General features: G+C 45.4%; 5 protein-coding genes across 5 annotated transcripts; 4 read left to right on the top strand and 1 right to left on the bottom strand.

Moving 5' to 3' along the window:
- Positions 1–15137: 15137 nt before the first annotated feature.
- Positions 15138–15914, top strand: E1B28_008389 (uncharacterized protein; the record flags this gene model as incomplete). Its single annotated transcript, XM_043153188.1, has 1 exon — positions 15138–15914. One exon carries the CDS (start codon positions 15138–15140, stop codon positions 15912–15914), a length of 777 nt encoding a protein of 258 aa, XP_043008472.1.
- A 181-nt stretch (positions 15915–16095) lies between these two features.
- E1B28_008388 (uncharacterized protein) lies at positions 16096–19423 on the top strand (the record flags this gene model as incomplete). Its single annotated transcript, XM_043153187.1, has 10 exons — positions 16096–16527; positions 16592–16679; positions 16744–17018; positions 17071–18071; positions 18142–18350; positions 18438–18476; positions 18567–18664; positions 18714–18785; positions 18839–18899; positions 18954–19423. The coding sequence occupies 10 exons, from the start codon at positions 16096–16098 to the stop codon at positions 19421–19423; spliced, it is 2745 nt and encodes a 914-aa protein (XP_043008471.1).
- Positions 19424–19873: 450 nt separating this feature from the next.
- E1B28_008387 (uncharacterized protein) lies at positions 19874–22085 on the bottom strand. The gene is made up of 3 exons (XM_043153186.1): positions 21568–22085; positions 21157–21514; positions 19874–21099 (listed from the first exon to the last, which is right to left on the bottom strand). The coding sequence occupies exons 1-3, from the start codon at positions 21965–21967 to the stop codon at positions 20010–20012; spliced, it is 1848 nt and encodes a 615-aa protein (XP_043008470.1). The 5' UTR covers positions 21968–22085; the 3' UTR covers positions 19874–20009.
- Positions 22086–22141: 56 nt separating this feature from the next.
- Positions 22142–23201, top strand: E1B28_008386 (uncharacterized protein). Its single transcript, XM_043153185.1, has 5 exons — positions 22142–22230; positions 22281–22456; positions 22512–22646; positions 22705–22877; positions 22933–23201. Exons 2-5 carry the CDS (start codon positions 22290–22292, stop codon positions 23085–23087), a joined length of 630 nt encoding a protein of 209 aa, XP_043008469.1. The 5' UTR covers positions 22142–22230; positions 22281–22289; the 3' UTR covers positions 23088–23201.
- A 1028-nt stretch (positions 23202–24229) lies between these two features.
- Positions 24230–24708, top strand: E1B28_008385 (uncharacterized protein; the record flags this gene model as incomplete). Its single annotated transcript, XM_043153184.1, has 2 exons — positions 24230–24357; positions 24417–24708. The coding sequence occupies 2 exons, from the start codon at positions 24230–24232 to the stop codon at positions 24706–24708; spliced, it is 420 nt and encodes a 139-aa protein (XP_043008468.1).
- Between the last annotated feature and the right edge of the window lie 429 nt (positions 24709–25137).

The following is a 25137-nucleotide window of genomic DNA, read 5'->3' as shown; positions in this document are numbered from 1 at the left end:
ACGGGTTGAATTTTATCGAATACCCTAGGCGGCGGAGTAGAAGGACGTCTATCGACCTGCGACGGAGGTTCTTCTTCATCCAATTCTGCTTCTTCTTCTTCAGAGACCTCTTCTTCGAAAGGCTTCTCTGGGTATCACATACGGTTGTTTCCTTAAGAACGACGGCGTAGATATTACTACTTGGGGTTTTGGTGGTAATCTTATTTTTTGGGGTCCTCCGGTCTCCTCTGGGTATCTCGAGATCTATCTCTCTTATCTGAGGAGTCCATCATTGGACCTTTTAGTTTTTTGAGCTGTCGCCCGACTGGCGACGAGTCTCTACCTCCAAAGCAGCAATTCTCTGTAGCAAAACTTCTATCGTAGGCACAGATTGACGGTCTGGGAGATCATCATCAAGATCCAAGTCTCCTTGTAAGAAGAAACTGGTCTTTTCAGCACCTGGCCATCCCTTCTCTCTAGCGATAGCTCTAATTCTGTCTGCTCGCGACTCTTTCTTTACTGGATCAGGCGGTGGGAGGTTATTCCCATCGTACATCTCCAATCTATTCGTATGTTCATTCTTAACTATCCACTTCTTCTGGGATAGCTCTTGTGCTTGCCTGCATTCTCTCCAGAAATGCCCGGGTTCATCACAAATAATGCAATTTTTGTCCGTAGGCGCCCTATATGGCTGCCCGCGGCCGTAGAGTTGGATGCGATCTGGTTCGAAGGCCTAGATCCACCGCTACTCTGCCCTTGGCTTCCATTATGATACGCCATAGCTTGCATGTTTTTTTGTAGAAGTTAGGCTGACTGAAGTCAGCATCTTCTTCGAAAGCTCAGAAACTGCACGCGCGAAGTCGTTCATTCGAGTATTCTGTGCGTCTACGGAGGCCAAAAGTTTCATTGTCAACTCATCAGAAGCTATTTCCTTCTTGTACGAAGACAATGGAGCTATCGTAGGCTCGATTTTTGCACGAGTGATCAAAGGGGTTCCTACGGAGCCGCCGCTTTCACTCCTAGAGTATAGCTAACTGGATCTAAGCCCTGTGGTGTGTAGCAATCGCCTACTAACTCATTACTTATGGTCAAAGCCATATCCCTAACTTGGGAGAAAGCAAAGGGTCTAGCTGGGAAGCCACCCACCCACTATCTACTTCTACGGGCTTTTCTGCCTGCAGGTTTCGAACGTAGTGAGGGTCCCGTAGCCTCTTTCTGATCTCTCGCCAGAATGTCGGGTCTAGACATTCCGCAAACTTCTGTACTTTCTCTCGATTTGACAAACTTCCTGCAAGTTTGTCTGCTTCAAACTCAAACTCCATATTAAACGAAGTAAGCTTTTGTAGCTGTTCTTCTCCTATACCAGAGAACCTAGCCTTCAACAGATCTAAATTCTCCAGTGCTCCTATTTCTAAATCCCTAATCGACGGGAACGAATCAAACATCTCTTTCTCAAAAGCGGCCCAACTATAGCCTCTCGTAGATGGCAAATGATGTGCCAGGAGTCGAGAGGTCTCGAACTCCATTTGAATCATTGCTAGAATGATAAAAGATTCATCTAACTTCCAGCCCTTGACTTTCCCATATTGTAGGATAGCCACCATCCATTCCCGTAGATTTCCAGGATCTAGACGGTTGAATGTGGGGAGCCTTCGTTTCGACGTATCCTTGTCTAATTCTTTCAAAGCACCTTTAGAGAACTCCGTCCAGGACTTCTTTATCGGTCTTTCTTCATCTGGCGCACCTGCCGCTACTGGGTCATTCGATATATGGGACATACTTGTTTAACGGTCTTTCAAGAAATAAACTCGGGTTTAGTTCAAAAGAATAAAACTCTTCTTCCCGTAGGTCGAAGTCTGAATTGTATTCGAGGGTAGTGATGATAACGGTGAAGAAAACGGTTCAATGTCTTCAGTTAAAATCTCTGGGGTTTCGTACGGAGTTTCTAACGCTTGGTTTCTAGGACCTTGCGTAGATCTCGTATCTCGGAAAGCTTCTCTCGACTTCTGTCAAAAGAGAAACCGGGTTTCTTAAATCGTTTGGGATACTTGGGTCGCTCTCTTCCTTGCGTAGAATTGCGCGTTAGATCGAGAAGACTGACAGCTCTCGGTACTTGAGCTGGGGTACTAGATGCTAAAGCCGTAAGACTATGTGTCTGTAGGACTTGTTTGCCAGCCGCTAGTGAAGTGCGAGTATTATGTCGCTGTGAACTAATCTTTCTGAGAGAAGTTCTTTTGGTTTTTGCTGTTTTTGTAGTTCTCGCCGTAGGGCTAAAACTACCGGAATTTCACAATATTTCGTTTGATACTGAATGTAATCTTATTTCCACCCCCTGCGGTGGTCACCAGATAATGGGCGAAGAATACCACTCAAGAGTCAACCTAATATCAGAGCTACGGGAGTAGCACCAACACCAAATCAACCCAAAAACTAGTAAACCTCCGTGTAAAGTCTATCAATAACTCTACACACCAGGAAAGATTGCAAGGGTGGACTGCTTGGCAAAGGTTACGCACAAGATCACAGTCTCAGTATCGTATGAAGTTCTTATGAAATCAATGTGTAACTGCAAGTGTAAAAACACCACAGCTACGGGATTCTAAGGTTTGTAGGGCTCTGTTTATTGTCCAGTGGACTAAGTGGGACTATGAATTTCGTCTACGGTAAGACTAATTCGAACGATTGGAGACTATTGCCCTCGACGGACACGAAAACTAAGTCCTCGGCGGACACGAACGCTAAGACCCTCGACGGATCACGAAACAGTAATCAAGACCTCGGCGGCCTACGGACGGATAGTTCTCTAGTTTTTGACCTCGACGGTCTCGTATAGTTCAAATCAAATCTTATCGTTTCACTGCACAAAGACAGGGCAAATCTCTCTATTGGTGTCAAGAGCAGTTACTCACGGGCAACCCACTCAGGACTTTCCTACGCACGGGTAGTACTTTTTTATCTACGGATACATGAGCTGCTTTTATACTACTTCTACGCTAGCTTTGTAATCCTATCTCTACTTGTTTTATCTCTAAAAATAATGCACCGTAGCTACGAATCCATGTGGAATCTTATCGCTAGGGACTGCTACGTGTGCAGAATCTTGTCTACGGAGCTTTTCCGTATTCGAATCATGTTTTGGACCAATCTGGACCGATCTTCATTCTTGTTTCAGCATGTGGAATGGACCTACATAGGCGTACCATATGGTATTTCCTGCCTACGGACCTTATCCTACATTTCGACGTTATCAAATCATATGGACTTAGTGTGTCCAAGTAGTTCCAGCATATGGATCCAGAGTTCCGAATCGCCATAGCACATGAACAGCGCGGCTCCGAGATCCGTTGTTCATTCCTGCCTGGTTCCTAGGTACTCTATCTGGATCTGGGATCTGTATCATGTCTTTTTGTCTTTTCCTCAGATCGGGACTTTGATCTACGGTCATATCAAATTTCTCCTAGTCTGTGTGGTCCAATGTCCGATTTCTTGTCAACTAAATTCCTCGTAGAAGTAGGTACTCCTAGTATGAAGGTCTTTGACTTTGTTAAGTTCTGCTACGAACGGTTCTGTGAAGACTACAAGTCTTCTAATAGTACAATCCCTTGATATGCCAGTGCATAGTAGAATGTAGAGAGTAGAACTTGGTGAATTACCACTTAAGTCCTCTGCTCATAGTGTTCTACAGGTTTCGAACGGTCATACAGTTTTCTGACACGATCTACGGCTCTCTCTAACTGGTCTAGCTGCGCCGACGGCACATCCTACTAGCGGCACTAGCTTTAACTAGCAATTCGGGCTCACTCTAGTTCTTAATACGATAAATATCGCTCCGTAGCACCGTTTAAAGTGCAAAAAGAACCGTGTAGCATAGTCAACTAAGTCGCATTATCGATGTCTCGACTTCTTAACGAAATCCAATCATTTAGTACTGCAGAGAAAGCAGAGTTCAGGAAAATTGGAGAGGAGGCAGGTTTTTAAAACCCCTTAGGGAAGAAAGATACGCCACCTAAGGGATCCTTTGTCTGTAAATCCAATAACAATTGGTTCAGTGTTTTAACGAACGAGAGTGACTTGGTGAAAGATGCTCGATCTACATTCCAGGGATCGTTCCTATGGTTCTTTCCTGGTACATCAATAAGGTGTTTGCAATGCGAATGTCCTTTCTGACCGGACATCGTCGACATCCGCCCCTTTTCTTGTTTCCAGCTGTAAGTTACAGCCACCGGCATTGTTTCTGTTCCTTAAGTCCGAAGTGGACTTTAGATAGTTACATCCGTCCGATGTCTGTTTCCAGATGTACTTCTAAGAGTTGTTTCCGTCTTTTCAACCAATATCGAAGAAATCAATAAATTGATAGTAAAATCAAGTGTCCCCATGTTTGCTACAGGTAATTGCGAGTGAGACGAGGCCTATCCAAATGAACGAAGGTTTTTAAAGGCTGCTTCATCAGTTCCTACAGGTTTCGGAACGTCGAAGACTCTCATCTATAGGGTGTTTCGTACTTTCTGTACTTCGGATAACCCGCAAATAGACCCGTGCTTTGACTAGCAGCTTGGGCTTGCTCTAATCCTCATATTATGTTCCCATTTTGATTATATTATATATAAAAATGTTAAAAATGCGTTTATTTAGGTACTAGTAGATTATATCCGCGATACCGAGAAACTACAAAGAAGCAATGAAGTCTGCAGATGTCTGGATGCCACCGACGCAAACCGAATATAACACCCTTATGGAGAAGAATTGTTGGGATCTAGTGGAATTACCCGCTGGAGCGAAATTGATTGGAGGGAAATGGGTCTATGCTATAAAATGGAATTCTGATGGTGTCACTGTCAAATACAAGGCTCGATATGTTGTGCAAGGTTTTACACAAGTCTACGGTGTTGACTACGATAAAATGAACGGTGCGGTGGTACGTATGGAGTCAGTTCGCATGACAATTGCCTTAGCGGTTACCCTTGGACTCAAGACATTTCAAATCAATTTCAAGGGTGCATACCTGAATAGCCTGATAGAACATGACGTGTATATGAAACAGCTGGATGGATTTGTTGTCCCAGGAAAGGAAAACCTTGTCTGCAAACTGAACAAGACACTTTACAGCACAAAACAGGGAGCAGCAAACTGGTACCAAACGTTAGGCGACACATACAAAGAGCTCGGATACTATCAGTCAAGGGCCGATCCATGCGTACACTCCCGAAACAAAAATTCAGAATACACGATCACCAACACATACACCGACGATGTCTTTGGTGGTCCTTCAACCGAATTCGGAAGAGATAAGGCGAAAACAGAGTTGGGTGATAAATGGGAAGCTAGTGACGCATCAAGTGGGATACTATTGGGTGTGGCAATCACTCACGAAACCAATGGAAGCATTTCACTCTCACAGAAGACCTACTTCGAGCGCATGTTACACCACTTTGGACTAGCTGATCGCCTTTCTCGCAGTACTCCTTTACCATTGAGTATGAATCTTACTGAATCGCTCAATCCGTTACCTGTGGAAGACAGGAAATTTATGTCCGACAAACCCTATCGTGAACTTCTTGGATCGATTCAATGGGGCCAAATATGCACCAGACCCGACCTCTCATTCGCAGTCAACATCCTGGCGAGATTCCAGAACAACCCCAGGAAGGTGTATTGGGAGGCATTGGTCCATGTTGCTGACTATGTTAAGGGGACTCTGGACTATAACATACGGTATACACCAGGGGGGGACTTGAAGCCTGTCGGTTGGGTAGATGCTGATTGGGGGGGATGCAAAGACACCCGACGTTCAACATCGGGACATGTGTTCTTTATGGCTGGCACACCGGTTTCATGGGGATTGAAGCAACAAGCTTCAGTAGCACTGTCGATGGTGGAGGTGGAGTACATTGCATTGGCGAGGGCGAGTCAACAGGCCATTTGGATGGCATCGTGGCTTAAAGAAGTGGGGATAGCGATTGATGGTCCTATTACTTTGCACAGAGACAACGAAGGCAGCCAGAGCCTTATGGAGAATTCGAAGCACCATGGACTGGTGAAACATATCAACCTACGGCACCACCACATTCGGGAGAAGGTGGCAGCAAAGCAAGTTTGCATGGTTGACGTCGATACTGGAGACAATGTCGCTGACATTTTCACGAAACAACTTGGAGGACCCCAACATCATAAGATCGTCAACTTGTTAAGGTTGGACGGTTCGAAGTAGGGGGGGTGTTGAATACTATACTTCGCCTGTCCTCCACAGCCACTGTATTCCTCAGCCACATTCCTCCTCAGATGCCCCTTTATCATTAGCCTCTGGTTTCTGTTTGTCCTTTTATTATTTCATACTGTTTACCTTCGATACTCTTATATAGTTTTACATATGACTCGGGCTCCCTCAGTTGACGTCTATCACACTGAGGTGAGCCCTAGATTACATTCATTCTTACTTATTACAGTTCTGATAGTCTTGTAGTTCTTTCTATTCTCAACAGGTATATGATACATGAATATAGTTGACGTCTATCGCACTGAGTTCTTTCTATTCTCAACAAATACACGTTGTAGGGACTATGCAGAAATCAGTAAGTGTGAGTATATGTAGTAATGAGATACATACCCTTCTCAGTCAGGACACGAAGTGGTGCAAGAGTGAGGAGGTAGATGTGAATAGCGAGTATACAAGGGGTAAACGGGGTCACATGATGATCATGTGCCAACAACATGCTCCCGAGATTCAATGATTGCAAGGAATTCCTCCAACTTAATTTCCGAGAGGTTTGCATAAGCATCGTCTGACTGTTCTTCTGCTGGGAGCAGCCCAGACTTGGTAATGGGCGAAGTATACTACTCAAGAGTCAACCTAATATCAGAGCTACAGGAGTAGCACCAACACCAAATCAACCCAAAAACTAGTAAACCTCCATGTAAAGTCTATCAATAACTCTACACACCAGGAAAGATTGCAAGGGTGGACTGCTTGGCAAAGGTTACGCACAAGATCACAGTCTCAATATCGTATGAAGGTCTTATGAAATCAATGTGTAACTGCAAGTGTAAAACACCACAGCTACAGGAATTCTAGGGTTTGTAGGGGCTCTGTTTATTGTCCAGTGGACTAAGTGGGACTATGAATTTCGTCTATGGTAAAACTAATTCAAACGATTGGAGACTATTGCCCTCAACGGACACGAAAACTAAGTCCTCGGCGGACACGAACGCTAAGACCCTCGACGGATCACGAAACAGTAATCAAGACCTCGGCGGCCTACGGACAGATAGTTCTCTAGTTTTTGACCTCGACGGTCTCGTATGGTTCAAATCAAATCTTATCGTTTCACTGCACAAAGACAGGGCAAATCTCTCTATTGGTGTCAAGAGCAGTTACTCACGGGCAACCCACTCAGGACTTTCCTACGCACGGGTAGTACTTTTTTATCTACGGATACATGAGCTGCTTTTATACTACTTCTACGCTAGCTTTGTAATCCTATCTCTACTTGTTTCATCTCTAAAAATAATGCACCGTAGCTACAAATCCATGCGGAGTCTTATCGCTAGCGACTGCTACATGTGCAGAATATTGTCTGCAGAGCTTTTCCATATTCGAATCATATGTTTTGGACCAATCTGGACCATTCTTCATTCTTGTTTCAGCATGTAGAATGGACCTACATAGGCGTACCATATAGTATTTCCTGCCTACGGACCTTATCCTGCATTTCAACGTTATCAAATCATATAGACTTTGTGAGTCCAAGTAGTTCCAGCATATGGATCCAGAGTTCCGAATCGCCATAGCACATGAACAGCACAGACTCCGAGATCCATTGTTCATTCCTGCCTGGTTCCTAGGTACTCTATCTGTGATCTGGGATCTGTATCATGCCTTTTTGTCTTTTCCTCAGATTGGGACTCGATCTACGATCATATCAAATTTCTCCTAGTCTGTGTGGTCCTATGTCCAATTTCTTGTCAACTAAATCCCCCGTAGAAGTAGGTACTCCTAGTATGAAGGTCTTTTGACTCCGTTAAGTTCTGCTACGAACGGTTCGGTGAAGACTACAAGTCTCCTAATAGTAGAATCTCTTGATATGCCAGTGCATAGTAGAATGTAGAGAGTAGAACTTGGTGAATTACTGCTTAAGTCCTCTGCTCATAGTGTTCTACAGGTTTCAAACGGTCATACAGTTTTCTGACACAATCTACGGCTCCCTCTAACTGGTCTAGCTGCGCCTACGGCACATTCTACTAGCAGCACTAGCTTTAACTAGCAATTCGGGCTCATTCTAGTTCTTAATACGATAAATATCGCTCCATAGCACTGTTTTAAAGTGCAAAAAGAACCTTGTAGCATAGTCAACTAAGTCGCATTATCGGAACCCAAGTTAGGTTGTATTCTATTAGTATCGGGAGGCTGCGGCATCGTTGTCATTGCCAGAGTACTACATACATGCAAGTCCCTTGGTAATGACTGAGCGGCATGACTTAGGCGTTTTTTGCTGGTGGGAGGCATGTGAAAGTATCATGTGTCCACCAAAACTGAGGGTGTTTGTGGCTACAATATGTGAGTTCCACCTTAAGGGTCATTGTATATTTGGTGAAGACAGATGTAATTTCCTCCATGCCAATCCAGCAGGTTCTCCTGATTATGACTCGATAACAACATTGTTGGTCATGTGACCCTGTTTGCCTTTATATATAATTATCTGCGTTGTCCTCTCCTCACTCTTTCACTATCTTGTGTCTGATTGAGGAGGTACATATGCTCTTTACTCAATAGTTACTTATTACTGACTATATACTTAGCTTACTCGTTGTACTCACTTGCTAGATATTTTATCACACTCTTTCACTATCTTGTGTCTGATTGAGGAGCTTACTCGTTGTACTCACTCGCTAGGTCTTTGTGTCATCTTCGCCTATAAACATCGACACTGATGCAACCCATTCACCAGTCTAGGACACACCATCACCACAACTACAATGTTCTCAAGCACAACATTCTGGGTAAACTACGGCAAAGAAACAACCCACTTAGTCCTACAAAACCTTTGCCTGCTCTCCATGGTACAGGAACCTGTTCCCCATCATGTTCCAGTTGGTTGCTTGCTTTGAAGAATATTATCGGCGACGATGAAATGAGCGAAGTTGGACAGAAAGGAAGTAGTATTCAGGAAAGGCACAACTCTGGCATGGATCAAGAATCATCTATAACAGCTGCTGTAACCGTTCGAGCACCCCCAATCAACAATATCTCACAGGTCTCCCACCCCCCAAACAGCTCATGTGATGGCATGTGATGATGTTGGGGAGGCTAGGGGTTCGGGTTAGTGGTTAGCTTTAGTGGTTTGGGCTGTTAGTGGTTAGGTTTAGGGGGTTTGGGTTAGCAGTTAGGGGGTTAGGGTAAGGGATTCGAAGGTATGGGAGGGGGTCTGGGGGCTTGCCCCCAGTATTAGCTTCAGAATATACCAAGAATATACTCAAGAATATACTCTATATATACCATTGAGGTTGAACTGCTATTTGTAATGGTAGACATAGCATAGTGGCTAATGTTGTAAGCTTCTTACTGGACAATTGTCTTATTGTTCCTGAAGTTCGCAGTTCAAGACCTGCTTTTGCCATCATTTTAATTGTTCGAACTCGAACTTCTTGATTTTGAAGTGTAAAGATTATGTCATAGTCATGTGTTATATTGGGGGGGGAGACCAAGGGCATATCAATCGACATATCCTCCACAGCTTCCAATCATTCACCCCTAATCACCCCTGACCAGATCGAAGAAGATGATACTATGAATCTTTTGGAATTAAGGCATTCTTCTCATACCTCACATATTTCCACTCTATCTTCTCTTTCTTCTTCACTCGGTCTCTCCCAATTCCCAATTCCACCCTCATATCACACATTCTCCAAAGAGGATGGAGATGAAGCCTGAGATGAAACCTCAGTTCTCAATGATTCAGGCTTCTACGATACCAGTATTACCAGTAAACCGTGTGGAAGCCCATCTCACCTCCCCTCAGTCCACCTCCACGTACTGCTACCCGATCCAAATTTGGCCTGTTACACTCACCATTTGGCAGCCCATCATCAAGGCTCAATACCATATCCCATTCAGGCCTCATGTCACCTCGTCTGGTCTCACCCATGGGAGGAATGTTCATTCCTTGCATGCAGTTTCATGACCCTGCACTCCACAGACACCTAAGGCTTCTGCAGATTGACGACTAATAAGATGGCACCCACGCGATTTGGTTGCCATCTTATCTGTCATATATCTGGGTCTTTTTCTAAGCTCCCCGTTAATGTACCCAGAGATCCCCTTGTTTCCCTAACCTCCATTTGCACTTCATGCTCATCAATTTCACCTGACGTACCATCTACTTCGACGTGTCATGCTGCTCTCCACGCTCCTTATTATCGTCACTATCAGGCCAGGTAATCCCGAAGATATCCCGATATCTCCTAATCTATGGACTGAGTCAGGACCACTTGTAATTCCTGACTGTCAACGTTCCTAAGTGTCGGGATCCCAGCCATCACAGTTCCTGAACCTGCTGCCCTCACGGTAATGGGCAAAGTATACCACTCAAGAGTCAACCTAATATCAGAGCTACAGGAGTAGCACCAACACCAAATCAACCCAAAAACTAGTAAACCTCCATGTAAAGTCTATCAATAACTCTACACACCAGGAAAGATTGCAAGGGTGGACTGCTTGGCAAAGGTTACGCACAAGATCACAGTCTCAATATTGTATGAAGGTCTTATAAAATCAATGTGTAACTGTAAGTGTAAAACACCACAGCTACAGGGTTCTAGGGTTTGTAGGGGCTCTGTTTATTGTCCAGTGGACTAAGTGGGACTGTGAATTTCGTCTATGGTAAGACTAATTCAAACGATTGGAGACTATTGCCCTCGACGGACATGAAAACTAAGTCCTCAGCGGACACAAACGCCAAGACCCTCGACTAATCAAGACCTTGGCGGCCTATGGACGGATAGTTCTCAAGTTTTGACCTCAACAGTCTCGTATAGTTCAAATCAAATCTTATCGTATCACTGTGCAATATCTCTCTATTGGGTGTCAAGAGCAGTTACTCATGGGCAACCCACTCAGGACTTTCCTATGTACAGGTAGTACTTTTTCATCTATGGATACATGAGCTGCTTTTATACTACTTCTACACTAGCTTGGTAATCCTATCCCTACTTGTTTCATCTCTAAAAATAATGCACCATAGCTGCGAATCCATGCGGAATCTTATCGCTAGCGACTGCTACATGTGCAGAATCTTGTCTACAGAGCTTTTCCATATTCGAATCATATGTTTTGGACCAATCTAGACCATTCTTCATTCTTGTTTCAGCATGTAGAATGGACCTACATAGGTGTACCATATGGTATTTCCTGCCTACGGACCTTATCCTGCATTTCAACGTTATCAAATCATATAGACTTTGTGTGTCCAAGTGGTTCCAGCATATGGATCCAGAGTTCCGAACTGCCGTAGCATATGAACAGCGCAGACTCCGAGATCTGTTGTTCATTCCTGCCTGGTTCCTAGGTACTCTATCTGTGATCTGGGATCTGTATCATGTCTTTTTTGTCTTTTCCTCAGATCGGGACTCGATCTACGGTCATATCAAATTTCTCCTAGTCTGTGTGGTCTTATGTCCGATTTCTTGCCAACTAAACCCCCCATAGAAGTAGGTACTCCTAGTATGAAGGTTTTTTGACTCCGTTAAGTTCTGCTACGAATGGTTCTGCAAAGACTACAAGTCTCCTAATAGTAGAATCTCTTGATATGCCAGTGCATAGTAGAATGTAGAGAGTAGAACTTGGTGAATTACTGCTTAAGTCCTCTGCTCATAGTGTTCTACAGGTTTCAAACGGTCATACAGTTTTCTGACACGATCTACGGCTCTCTCTAACTGGTCTAGCTGCGCCTACGGCACATTCTACTAGCAGCACTAGCTTTAACTAGCAATTTGGACTCACTCTAGTTCTTAATATGATAAATATCTCTCTGTAGCACTGTTTAAAGTGCAAAAGAACCTGGTAGCATAGTCAACTAAGTCGCATTAACGGTTCCCCTCTACTGCCTGCACCTATTCTGCCCAATGCACCCTCAATTCCTTGCTACACTCTCTGCTTCTAGCCTTCTACATTATTAATATAAGGCAGAAACTTCAAACTAGGCTCTAATTGGGATCAGTATCCATTTTCTGCGAACCTTCCTCTGTAAGTGGTTTAAGTTACGTGGCAGTGATATCTTCAAGATGATGTCCTGGCCATAAGGTTTAGGCTTTCACTACACATAGAAATAGTAGTTAGACGGTTGAGGCGCACTGATGTATCATATACATTGTATATTATTATATAAATTAGATGATGGTTTTAAAATTACTCGAGTCTGTTTTGAATCCCATGGTTATATATCCTTTGAAAGGAATGATTGAATTGGACTTCGTCAGAACATACACCTTATCTGTTAATTCTAAGGTTAGTTCAGTCCAACAATGCACTGTGCCACCATTAACATCGGTTCGTGTCCGGTGGAGTCCGAGTCAGCAGTTTTCGATTTTATTGAATTTTTTCCTGACTGCCGTTTAACTTCATCTCTTGGAAACCAACTAATGGCATTGACTTCTACGCTATATAATTCTTCTGAAGTGAAATTGTGACAGAACTTATGAATGCAAGGTTGGCAAGAGGAAACCCGATACCATCAATGTGCCGCGTGCATGGTTTAGTACATTCTCAATCCAAACAACATTTGGAATTTATTTAATTTTTTCCTGACTACCAATTCACACCATCTTTTGAGAATCCATTTAATATACTTATATCTGCCTCCCATAAATTTTCTGGACTGAAAATAACCCAGGAGGCTTGTCAGTAAAATTGATGAGACACTTACTTTGTCTCACTGAGACACTCACTGACATGCGAGAACACAGCATTTGTAGTTTATTTGATTTTTTCCTGCCCACCAACTCACATAATCTTTTGGGTTTCCTTTTCATATACTAATATCTACCTCTCATAAATTTCTTGGACTGAAAACAACCCAGGAGGCTCATCAGTAACATTGATGAGACACTCACTGAGACACTCACTGAGCCTTTAGAAGACATGATACCTGCCAGTTCAGACATTTTACTGATTCATCTCATCTGGACAGGGACTACCATACTTATTGTTTGATGACTTTTTATTTTTGTACTACTGTCATTGACCCGAAGTCGGCAATCTAAGGAGAAATATTTATATAATTAAGAAAATACATACCAGAACCTGTAAATAAAGTGCAGTTGTTTAGAATACCTTTTGAGGTATATGCCTGCCAATTTTCATGTGGGTAGGGTATAATGCTGTTGAGATATGAATTTTTTAATGAGGGGTGTCGAAAACGTGGCCCCACGGCGAAGTCGGAAATTGCGGGCCAGCAACGTGATTACATGATGAATCGTCCAAGAATTGTCAATATCTCGTATATAAGAGTTTTGTTTGAGCACCTGGGACCTATAAATTCATTTTAAATGCTCTTGTTGCAAGATGCATTGATAGAGGCTGTCCTTGTGGGAGGATGACCTTAATTTGGTAGTTTTTCCTCATTTAGGTACAGTCAGAGTGCACTGGTGGCACCAAAATCTATTACAATTCATTGTTGGGTCCTAAGGGGAGCAAATGAAGATCATCTGACATCTGACAGGAATGTTTCCTCCCCTCTAGAAACAATTTTTGGGTGTAAAACACAAAAATCTGGGATATTTGCAGGTATGGGCTGTGTAGACTCAAAAAAATCATAAAAATCCAAGGATAATAGATTCTGGTAGCCTGATAGGTATATATAACTGTGCTGAGAGCCCTGCCCATGGCATGTCCAGCTGAACTTGAAGTAGTCACTACAATCTAGAGTCAGAATGATAGAAAAAAACTGAGTGTATTATATAAACCTGACTCCAGAGACTTGTAAGATAGTTATGGGTGTAGTCCTGGGTGTCTGTGAGATGGAGAAGTATGTTGCGGTCATAACATACCAAGAATGGCGAGAGGTTGATGAGTACTTGTGCTGCAGTGGCCGATCTCCTGATTAGGAAATATTCTCATGCTTCGATTTTTGGTCAGAAAACTGACCCCTCATTGTGCTACTGCCACAACTCAGTGAGGAACCCATCCCCTGTTATGAAAATTGTCAGGCATGCATATAAGACCCTGCTCCTTCTTTTTTGATAGTATATTTGCTCAAAAATCTAGTCTAACACTCACTATATCACACTTTTCCGACTTCCCCGTTTTTCCGACTTCAGGGTCAATGACAGTAATCAATACCAATGAAAGTGAAAGTGAAATGAGAGGGTTATCAACCTTCCAGGAATTCCAGCAATAAGTCATGTGCTTAAGTTCATCTCCAGCTAAGGACACTAAATACAGTATTGTTAAACAAAGAGATCAGAGATACATTTGGTTTTAGTGGTATATTGTGCAGCTGATTGAATAGAGATATCATGAATAAACCTTTGATTGAAAGGGATAAACAAAAATTGAATCATAGGGATTTGAAGAGTAAAGTTTAGATATAGAGACAAATCTACCCACCAATTTCCGGATCTTAGAAGTGACAGCTCACCCCTCTGGTTGGTCATTGAGGAAGAGTACAAGGACAGTCGCGCTGTAACGCGACCATGTGAAACAGTCTCGTGCCGCGGCATGTTGTATTGTCGCGTGACCGTCTCGGCCCTTGATTCCCGATTTTTCCGACTCCAAAAAACGTCCGAACTGGCAGATGGGATCATCGGGAATATATCAAGGACCGTGGAGAGCGGCTCGAAGTATGGAAATAGGTACGTCAGGTGAAATTGACGAGCATGAAGTGCACCGGGAGAGCATCGAGGGTCAACAGTCAATGGGAGAGAAGCCGGAGCAGAGCATGCCAGCAGAACAGAGGAGCATCAAGAGCAGGAAAGGCCTTGGTAGAGAAAGTCAATGGAGGTTAGGGAAACAAGGGGATCTCTGGGTACATTAACGGGGAGCTTAGAAAAAGACCCAGATTTACGACAGATAAGACGGCAACCAAATTGCGTGGGTGCCGTCTTATTAGTCGTCAATCTGCGGAAGCCTTAGGTGCCACGGAAACTCGGAAATCGGTACAGCCGGGCAAATGGCTGGCTATGGCGCCGAATTGGAGGCTCAGCACGGTAATGACTCGGATGAAAGTGCCGAATCACTCGATTCGCCTACCATTTATAACCGAAAACGTGAATTGGAGGAAAGACGAAAGCAAATAAAGGAGAAAGAACTCGAAACGAGGAGAGGCGGGGAAGTTGGGAACAGGGCTGGGTCGAACCTTGAAGAATGGAGCATGCGGGACATGAAAATTCTCCGACGCCCTTCGTCGTCCTCTCGTAGTCTCCGTGTTCAGACTGATGGATCTGAAGTAGACCATCGGATCGAAGATGACGGCCCGTCAACACCACGCTCGGTCTTTGAGGATGACGAGGATGACGATTATATCGTAAACGAAGACGATTCAGTATTCGAAGAGGAAGATAGTATTGAGCAGGAAGAGGAAGCAGCCTCCTCAGGTCACACTTCTCTCTGGGATGATTCGCAGCGCAATCACGATACGATTGTCTTTTTGGGCCAGCGCACGAAAATTGAATCTACCAAGTCGAACCTGGAGTTTGTTGAGGAAGATATGCAAGGTTGTTCTTTCTTCGCTGATGATCAAGATGATATCGATGAAGACTATGAAGAGACGGCTCGCCTTGCGTATGTTGTCGATCGAGAAGATGACACCCTTCATTCTCTCTACGACGTGTACTCTGATATTGGGTCTGAGGCGGAGATGATCCTATGGACGACATTGAACCGGTTCTTGATGATCCCGATAGACCCTACACTCCAGCTGGAATCTCCCCTCGCCGACACACTCTGAGGTCCACGCCTACGCACTATTGGATCTATTCGAACGAAGTAAGAAAGAAGAGCACCGCATTTCACCCGCTGATGCTTGGGCTTATGAACCCAACGAGTCTTTCAGCTCCAATTCGAGCTCCGATGCAGCCAAAGATCTATCCAGGGTGCTTGTTGACGGTATCAAGAATATCTCTAAAGAAATGGAGCCAGAACGTGTGTTCTCTCCGGTTAGTCTTCCTTTTCTCAGAGAGCGTGTCTTTACCCCGCCTCCGCCTCCAACACCACCAATACCGTTCAAAGAGAAGATTCCCCCACCACCTGTCAAAACCCAACCTCAACAACAACAACAACATCGAACCCCTCCTCAATCATCTACATCCAAAACACGCCCACAGACTCCACGTTCCGCGCCCGCTGCGACAGCGGTGTACGAAAAGGATAAGAGAAGAACCAGTACAATGATTGACCCTGATATGCCCATGCCTCCCAAGGTACATCAACAGGAAGCGGAAGATGGGAGTGATGGTTCAAACGAAAACCTCGGAGATCTCGATCCACCTGAGGAGATGGATAAGCAGGAAGAGAAGGGTGAAAATGAGGTGCTGAGGAGGGGGTTGAGACCTCTCAGATTGGTCGGTTTTTTCTCGTCTTAATTTCCGAGGGCCAGTGTATCGCTAACTACCCTTATCGTTTCAGTCGAATCTGCTTCTGTCGGAAAATGCTAGCGTCGAGTCTCCTATCCTGACTTCATCTGGGGCGGTTTTTGGTTACTCTGATCGTGCCGGTATGTCTTTCGTGATTGTCAAGAACCACCACGGCGGCTGCGAGCTGAAAGGGTTTCCTAACAGGCTCCCATCTCTCAACTACTGCTGTCAAATCATATTTAGATTCTGCGACATATAACTTATCTAATCCTGCACATATCAACGCTACTTACGACGACAACAACGAACAGGCTAATGTCATCTCACGTCCCTCTAATGGTCTATCATCCTATAGGAACCAAACATCTTCATCTGTATTACCATCCGCACCTACATTTGCATCGTCGCCAACTGCTATCTTGAACTCGGACCCTCAATCTCTTTCGGTATTTAATGCTCCTGCGTCTTCGGCTTCATCGGTGCGACTTGTTTTTGATCCTACGAGTAGTGTTTGACTTTGATTCTTTCCAGCTATCGTCTTCCTCTTCCCAACCATCACAACCTCAGCAACTGTCCTCTATGGCATTCTCTCGCCCCAGACCTACCTCGATCCTCCTCCCACCTTCCCGATCGACTTCTCGTCCTACTTCATTCTCGGCTGGACCTACTCAGAGACGTCAATCCCGTATCCACTACATCCGACATGTTGACCCTGACCCCAATGTACCGATACCGAAAACAGCACCGGTATATACAACAGATCCCGCATGGAATATGGCCTTCGTTCACTCCAGAGGATCTTTATCTCCGGTTCCCAAGCCAAACTTGGAGCGAGACTCGAACTCTTCCGCTGGGAGGCGGTTTGATGAGCAAAAAGCGGCTGTGGGCGGGTCTGAGTTTTCGGGGAAACAACAAGAAGAGTCGGGCTCCGGTTCGACGTCCTCCAGAATCCCATATACTCAACGATCCCATCTCCGTCACACCTGGGGAGAGGACATGGACGTTCGACACCATACATTGCCGCCGCCACCACCACCTATCCGCATCCCAACGCCGTCACAACACTCCCAGTCCCAGCGATCGTCTCTGTCCCAGTCTGTTAGCGCAGAGTCTCCGGCGTTGTTATTCGCTATTGCAAGTGATGATCCTGCAGAGATAGAGAAAGTTTTGGAGGAGGCAGAGGCTTCAGCCGCTTCGTCTTTACATTCCACTTCCAATACTAATGCGAACGGCAACACTCCAAACGCCGAACCACCTCTTACCTCTTCAACAATCACCCCAAATCCAGTTCATACCAATGACACCGTCGGTCCACAATCTCGGTCGGCTTTAGAATTCGTGTTGACGAATGATGGGTTACGAAACAAGTTGGATATTGTTAAAGTTTTGCTTGGGTATGGAGCTGATCCTCTTAAGGCTGGTTTTGGAGGTTCTTCAGAGGCAGGGAATACAAATACGAATGAAACGGCTGATTCAGATTCGATGATGAAGAAAGTCAAGTCAAAGATTGATGATTTAGATGAGGCTACAAGGTGAGATGCTACCCTCCCTCTCCTTTTTTATTCAACCCACAGCTAACAAATGGGCTCTATGTTCTCGCAGATACTACCTGTCCCGAGCAACGTCCACGATGGCCCGTAAAACCGCTGCACTCTTAAAGCGTTCTACATTCCGGCCTTTACAACGAATGAGGTACGGCATTGTAGGGCAAGATCGAGCGCTGGAACAGCTGTTCCGTGTTTTAAGTATGCATCCGCATTCGGGAGCGAAGATGGGTCGACAGCAGCAGCCGGTGGTCGTTTTTCTTTGTGGTGAGGGTTTTTCCTTCCTGAGTTTTCAATATCAACCATCGAGAAACCTGCTCCCGCAAATCTGATGTTCTCTTCTCATCTCTTTAGGCCCCAGTGGACATGGAAAGAGTTTGTTGGCACATCAATGTAAGTCCCTTTCTAGCCTTTGCTACCGACTGGCTCAGCTCGTGGACATCGAATCCTTCTTGCCAAACTGAAGTGACAAAATGTTGACAGTCGGTTCCCTGTTGGACGTTCCCATTCATACCGTGGACATGACCACACTACGATCGGCGGACGAGCTATGGAAGTCCTATTCAATCAGTTCTAGTGAGGTATGCATGTTCGTCTCCTTGCGTTCCGTTTCTCAAATATTTTGAACAGGACACCGTTCCATGCACCTTAGTCGAGTTCCTCGCGAATAATGAGGGTAAGCGATGCGTTGTTGTGCTTGATGTATGTGACAGCCAACGATCTGTTCTTGATGTTATACTTAACTCGATCCCTAGGAAATCGAGAAAACGGAGGACGCAAGAGCTCTCTGGTCCCTACTTGTTCCGTGGGAGCTGGGTAAGTCAAGCCTTGTCTCCAACTGTTGCGTCTATTTATCATTTTTGGCTCTAGGACGCTGCACCTTTGAAGCCAACTCTCGGACGATCGACGTCCGAAATGTGATTTGGGTCGGTACCTCCAACATCGGGCAAGACATCATCTTCTCATTTCACGAATCCCGTTCTCGATCGAACGACATCTACACTCGTGAGGAATACGTGGAACTCATGGGTATCCTCCGACCTCGCGTTTCTGATCAACTTGGTGCCTCCATATTATCAAGAGTTTCGGCTATTCTACCCTTCGTACCCTTCACGGAACACGAACGTCGAGTTATCGCTGCTGAATTTGTGATACAAAGTGTAAATGAGTCGGAGTTGGTGAAGGAGTTGGTGTTCAGTCAGAACGATAAGGAGATGGAGAGGAGGTGGAGGGAAAAGATTATTCAGGGGGCGATGGATGATTTTATTTTATCAGAGGGAGCTAGGTCGTTGTATAGAGCGGTGTCGAGTCATTTGGTGGATTCTCTAGATGAGTTGTAGCATGGCTCTACTTGAATAGAATCCCCTGCACTCCTCGATATACCAGTGACCACATCTTCGCTGACTTCTCCGTATCGCATCGGACCAGGCCATCCTATCGCGAACTGGCACAACGCCGACAGAGAACCAATCCAGCATACAAACGAACAAACGAGACTGGAGTTTTTCTTTTAGCTTCGTTTCTTATACCCTTCGTTACGACCATGATTTTTTATTCACGAATTTCACTATATGATAGAGCAGCTTTGGAGCAGCTACACAACGTGTCCGCCAGTAACTTGGCGGCTACACATGACTCCGGCTACTGTCCGCCACTGGTGACTTGCTCAACACTGGGCGCAGCCTGGAAAGAAGGCAGCTCGAGGGGTCGTGGCAGCATCGGCGTTAATCTATTCATTCTGTACTTACCACCTTAGTTTATTTATTTATTTTTCAATCATGATCAAGAAATCATACTAGACATTTCTCTTTTCATTCTCGTAACTTATTTGCTCTTGGTCGAAGTTACAGATTACTACGGATCAATTGAGATATAGGGGATGGAAGTCTGGGAGAAAAGAAAAGGAAGACATTCATCTTCTTGAGGTCATATCCAATCCATGATTATGTCCCCATCATCCACTGTTTCGCCATCCTCGACATATTCATCAACATCAGGCTCCACCTCACCTATCATACCACCCATGCCATTCTCCTTCAACACTGCTTCAGGGTTTTGAAGTCCAAGTGACTGAGAGGCCAGGGGTAGTGTATAGTACCTGAACATCCGAGTAACAGCGGTATCTGGTATACGGATCTGGATTTTCTTGCCCCTCTGGACAACAAAGACAAAATGAAAGCCAGATGGTGGTTTGCCACAGATCGCCTCAAGCCGCTTTTGAAGCGGCTTGAGGTATGTAGTTTTGAAGCTGTGTGTGCCTGATCTGGTCATTTGAAACGCAGCGCCAAAGTCCTTGCCGGCGAGAAAAGAGTCGAAGAGGGGATTATTGACCTGGATGGGGACATAATAAGCGTTCTGCTCGCAAGTCGTTGAAGGGTCGGAGGTAGAGTCATAGAGCGTCATGGCCCGTGGACCGATCTCCATGGACTGGGCATGCTCGGCTTGACTCAGATAGGTTTTGTTTGTTCCAACCCATGTCTCCGTCATCGGGTAAATCTTGAGGCACTGGTTGGTGACGATATGAGTGTGTCCTTCGGCCTCGAAAAGCCAGCCGAGAGCTGCTGCCATCTTCATGTTGGAGCTAAGTAACGTCTCCATAATCGTCCGCATCTTGTCGGCTTGCTTTGTCCAGGCCTCGCAGAGTAGGTTCACTACCAAGGAAGACCGGACTTCATGTCGCAGAGTGTGATTAGGTTCAAGGTGTAAATGAGTCGGCGGTAAGAGCGGTCGCCTTCGGTATGAGGCAATAAGCCGATGGGAGTACTGGGGATAGTCTGAACTACCGCGTAGCAGCGAAGCGACGTCTTCAGCTTTCAGGTCGTCAAGAGCACCCCGGACATCATCCACGAAATCCTGGCTCGCTTTGGACAAAACAGCGGTGTTTGAGTGAAACCGAAGTTCAGAGAAGATCTCTTCGAAGCGACGGAGGTCCACATTGAAGGTTTGAATCAAGAGGCGGATAAAGTTCTCCGTTTTTGGCGCTGTAAGCCCTGACCTGGGGTACGCATGGGTGAAGCTAAAGTATTTGTTTCAGACTAGAACATGACCACAGAACTTTAATGCGAAAGCTTACATTTTGACAACGTCCGCAACATCGGGTGGGTTCATCACCAGAGAAGTGATTCGGAATTCCTTTCGCCAAGTCTTAAGTCGTTGTAATCGTGGGTTCGGGGAAGACGTCCCAACCGTGAAAAGCATATTCCGCTTTTTCATGAACAGGGGGTTTTCTGCACTAGTCCAATCCATGTCCACCAGAAAAAGCATGTCGGACACATATACAGACCGCAAGACGCCGGAAGAGTCGGGGACGGCGTACACATCTGTCACTTCAGGTCCAAGAAAGACAAATGTATTAGATTGGATATGGAGGAATACCGGTTGTTTGCGAGCTAATGTTTTAGCCAGAAGATAGATAAGAAACACTGATTTGCCTGTTTGAACTATCAGATCAGGAACGTGTGGACGGAGTGAGAACTGGACGCACCAATCCCAGGCATCCCAGTAACAAGGACACCGCGTCTATCATTGCGTCGATTTTTATAGTCAGAAGCGTACTGGTTCATTATGCGCCTTTCGAGTTCGAGATATTCAGATTGAACGGTAATGACTCCATTCCGAGGAAAGGGTGCTTGTAAGGAGGAGAGCGACGTGCCAGTTGGAGAAGGCTCGGTGCCCGCTGGAGAAGGCTTGGTGCCCACTGGAGAGAGTTTGATTGTGCCAACGCTTGTTTCGAGCTCGTCGCCACGCCCCCAGCAACAGAGCATGTGTGCTACGTCCTGGTGATCGATGGCAGTGGGATCAATGACGGAATATCTTTTTGTTTCCAGGTATCCTCGAAGGTCGCGGGTCTTGTTTTCGAGACTAGGTGGAATGGGATTGGCCATAGTAAGGATCTGAGCCTCGTGGGAAATGAGTTGGACGTTGTTTTATCACTGGCGGCATTTACAGTAGCTGTAACTGTGTTGTCTATGTCGTTGCTTATATGAGTTCATGAAACGATGGGTGGTCACAAATGTCACGGATGTCACAAATGTGCGTGTAAGTGATGTCATGCCAGTCCAGCTGCGGCCAGCACGTCAGACGTCGGCGCACATCCCCTTGCTCTAAAACGACCATCTCGTCTCCCAATTTCTTCAACTAAGAAAAGGTTGGTGCACCTATACTCTTGACAGTGCAACACTTATACCGCTCTTTCAGAACTGCACGATGACCATATATTACAGCCTTACCTTTGGGCTTCTTGCGGCTGAGATGATCACCTTCTGTGTGCTCGTCGCTCCTCTTCCCTACGTTGTTCGCAAAAAGCTTTTCCATTTCCTATCTGAAAGCGTTATTGTCGCCAAACTTGCGTATGCCCTCAAGATTAGTTTCATGTATGTCCCGAGCATACATTCACACGTGTTTGTCAAGCTCTAACGGTCTGTTCAGTTTTGTGGGCATATTATTCTTCGATGCACTCCAAAGAATGTTCCGTATCACCGCGGAAACCGATATGGCCAGATCCGGCTCTCAGGGTGTCAACGATGTTAGGACAGAGACCAACCTCGCCGCCAGGAAATTCTAGTGCGTTCTTGAATGGGTTGGCGATGTAACACTTATGAATGTTTTCATCGGTCCACAGTGCACAGAGGAATACGTATCTGACAGGGTTTACGCTGTTCCTTTCCCTCGTCCTTACACGAACCTTCTACATCAACCTTGACCTTATCCACGCCCAGGAAGAATACGCGAAGCTCAAGGGCACTGACGCGAAGAATACAAAGGGCAAGGCCACTCCCTCTGTTTCAGATGCCGGTGCGTACTTTTACATGTGGATAAGCTCCGGAAACTCAATGAAGTTTTGGGTTAGACAAAGACAAGGAGATTGCGGCTCTCAAGGCTAAATTGCGCGATTTTGAAACGCTTAAATCTCAGGCCAAATCTCAAGCCGACGAGTACAACCGTCTCGCAGACAGGTATAACAAACTTACCGGCGAGAAGACCTCTAATAAAAAGGCAGACTGATGGAAGCTTTGGGATATTGGATGGTTTAAAGCACCTTATACCGTAGTTTGGAATGACTGTCTTGACCATTTCTTGGCAAAAAACATGTTTCTTTTGCGCTACTGCAAACCTTGTATTTACTGAATTCGCGTGGGTGACTGCCTTCTGTTTCAGTAAACCGTAACGCTATCAGCCTGTGACCTGACTTTTCGTTTCCCTCGCCTTCTTAACTCTACTTCGTAATCCCTTGAAGACTGCACCACTAGTGGCACCTATTCCATGCAGGACGGGCCGCTGCCGAATATCCGTGATTCCACAGAAGCGTTTTCCCCACCGAACTAGTTACTCGAATGGCTAGAAAAGGTCAGATGGAGAGCAAGTAATACTGCTTTTCAGCGTGTTTGCAAGGTGTATAATACGCATGGAGACACAGTCAACATGGGCTTAATTGGGTGTATCAATCCAGAAGGGGAAAGGAAGAAACAACCATCGTCTGTTTGCCAGACGGATGCATACCAACTTCCGAGATGCAATATCTCTCCTTTTCGTGATCATGCCGGATTCTACACCGTACCTTGAAACCCTTCACCACCCTTTCACGCTCCTAAGCTCCATATCCATGTACTCTCTCTGACGCAAGTTATGGTCCCCCTCTTGAGGCACCCTAATATCTATCACCCTGTTCTTCCTCTGGCTTCCTTGCATAACTTGCATACGTGAACTGGTACTTCCGCCGACCAACATTCCCTTGGTTGGAGGATCGCCTTGCACCAACGAGAGAACTTCTTACTTTTTCGTGAATACCTGCGGCCTAGCACTCGCCAGGGCTTATTTTTCCATGTGGTACAGTGTTCATGCGCTGCAATCGACGACTGCGACGACCGCATCATTGAAATCCTCCATCATATCAACAACCATGTGACTGTCTCCAATTTCGCGTTCCTAGACGCTTCACTTTCCCCAAAATCTTGCCTATGATAACGCGTCGCCCGCAAACCGGAGCTCCAAATTAAAGTGGACCAACTTACAAGCACCTTCCTCCTTTGAAGTCGCAGAGCTGTGATTCGTTACATCCTCTCACGGAAAACAGAATTTGCATCGCCGCTTAGCAAGTGAAATGGCCCAGGGAAAGAGGTACTGTTCCGGCTCTATTGTTGACTCAAATGGTCTTCCTCCGAACATGGCTTCTAAGCGCGACCGTTGAATTTCGGCCGCTACTCATGAGTGCCACTATACCCCTAGAACTTGAACATGCCCGGTGCCATAGATCGTCCAAAAACTGCCCAGACCCGTGAGTGCTCTTTGTCTTCAACTCTTAATAAACAACCACCTCAACTGCCCTTCGTCAAGTCGTCATTATACTACTGTTTGGGCTCAAACTCATCTGAGTAGAGATACCGAGATGGCTCCATCCGTCTCAACTACTAGATTTGGTTCTCCACTCTGGGACTATGACATATCACTAAATGTTATGTGCATCATGCAAAAGTATCAGTCACAGAACCTTTACTACCGTACCCCCAAACATTCTCTTCCTATTCACAACCTGGACGATATCCCGGACGAAAACGTCTTGAGTAAGGCTACCTTGCGCGACATGCAGATTACGTTCCGATGGATCGTGTCTCAGCCTAGTGGTTGAGGAACCTTTACCTGTTAAATATTATCCTCCGCCCGATGAACGACAATTCCGAGCTCGTGAGATCGCGAGTGACTGGGCTCCCCAACTTTGGCCATCTACAATTTCGGTAAGTCTTTTGAGCCCTTGATGAGTCTTATGTTTCATTTTGTCCCTTAGGATCACGTTACTCTAGGATACATGGGAGGCGACAAACACGACCGAGACCGAATTTGGTGTAAAATAGTCGACACCGATGAGTTGAAGATTTTCGAAGCTCTGGGACGGCTAGCCGCTAATGCAAACGAACATCGCATTGGAACTCTTCGCTTGCCTCCTTACCGTCTCCCAACCGGCCAATACCTCATCACAATACCCGATTACGGTCTACGAAGCATCTGCCAAACTTCTTTCGGGGATTAGAATCCAAGTCTCGTCAACTGTGTGAAGTAG

The sequence above is a fragment of the Marasmius oreades genome, chromosome 5, assembly GCF_018924745.1.
Source record: "Marasmius oreades isolate 03SP1 chromosome 5, whole genome shotgun sequence".
Lineage (NCBI taxonomy): Eukaryota > Fungi > Basidiomycota > Agaricomycetes > Agaricales > Marasmiaceae > Marasmius > Marasmius oreades.
Note: the sequence above shows the minus strand (reverse complement) of the source record. Positions and strands in the feature narration are given on the sequence as shown.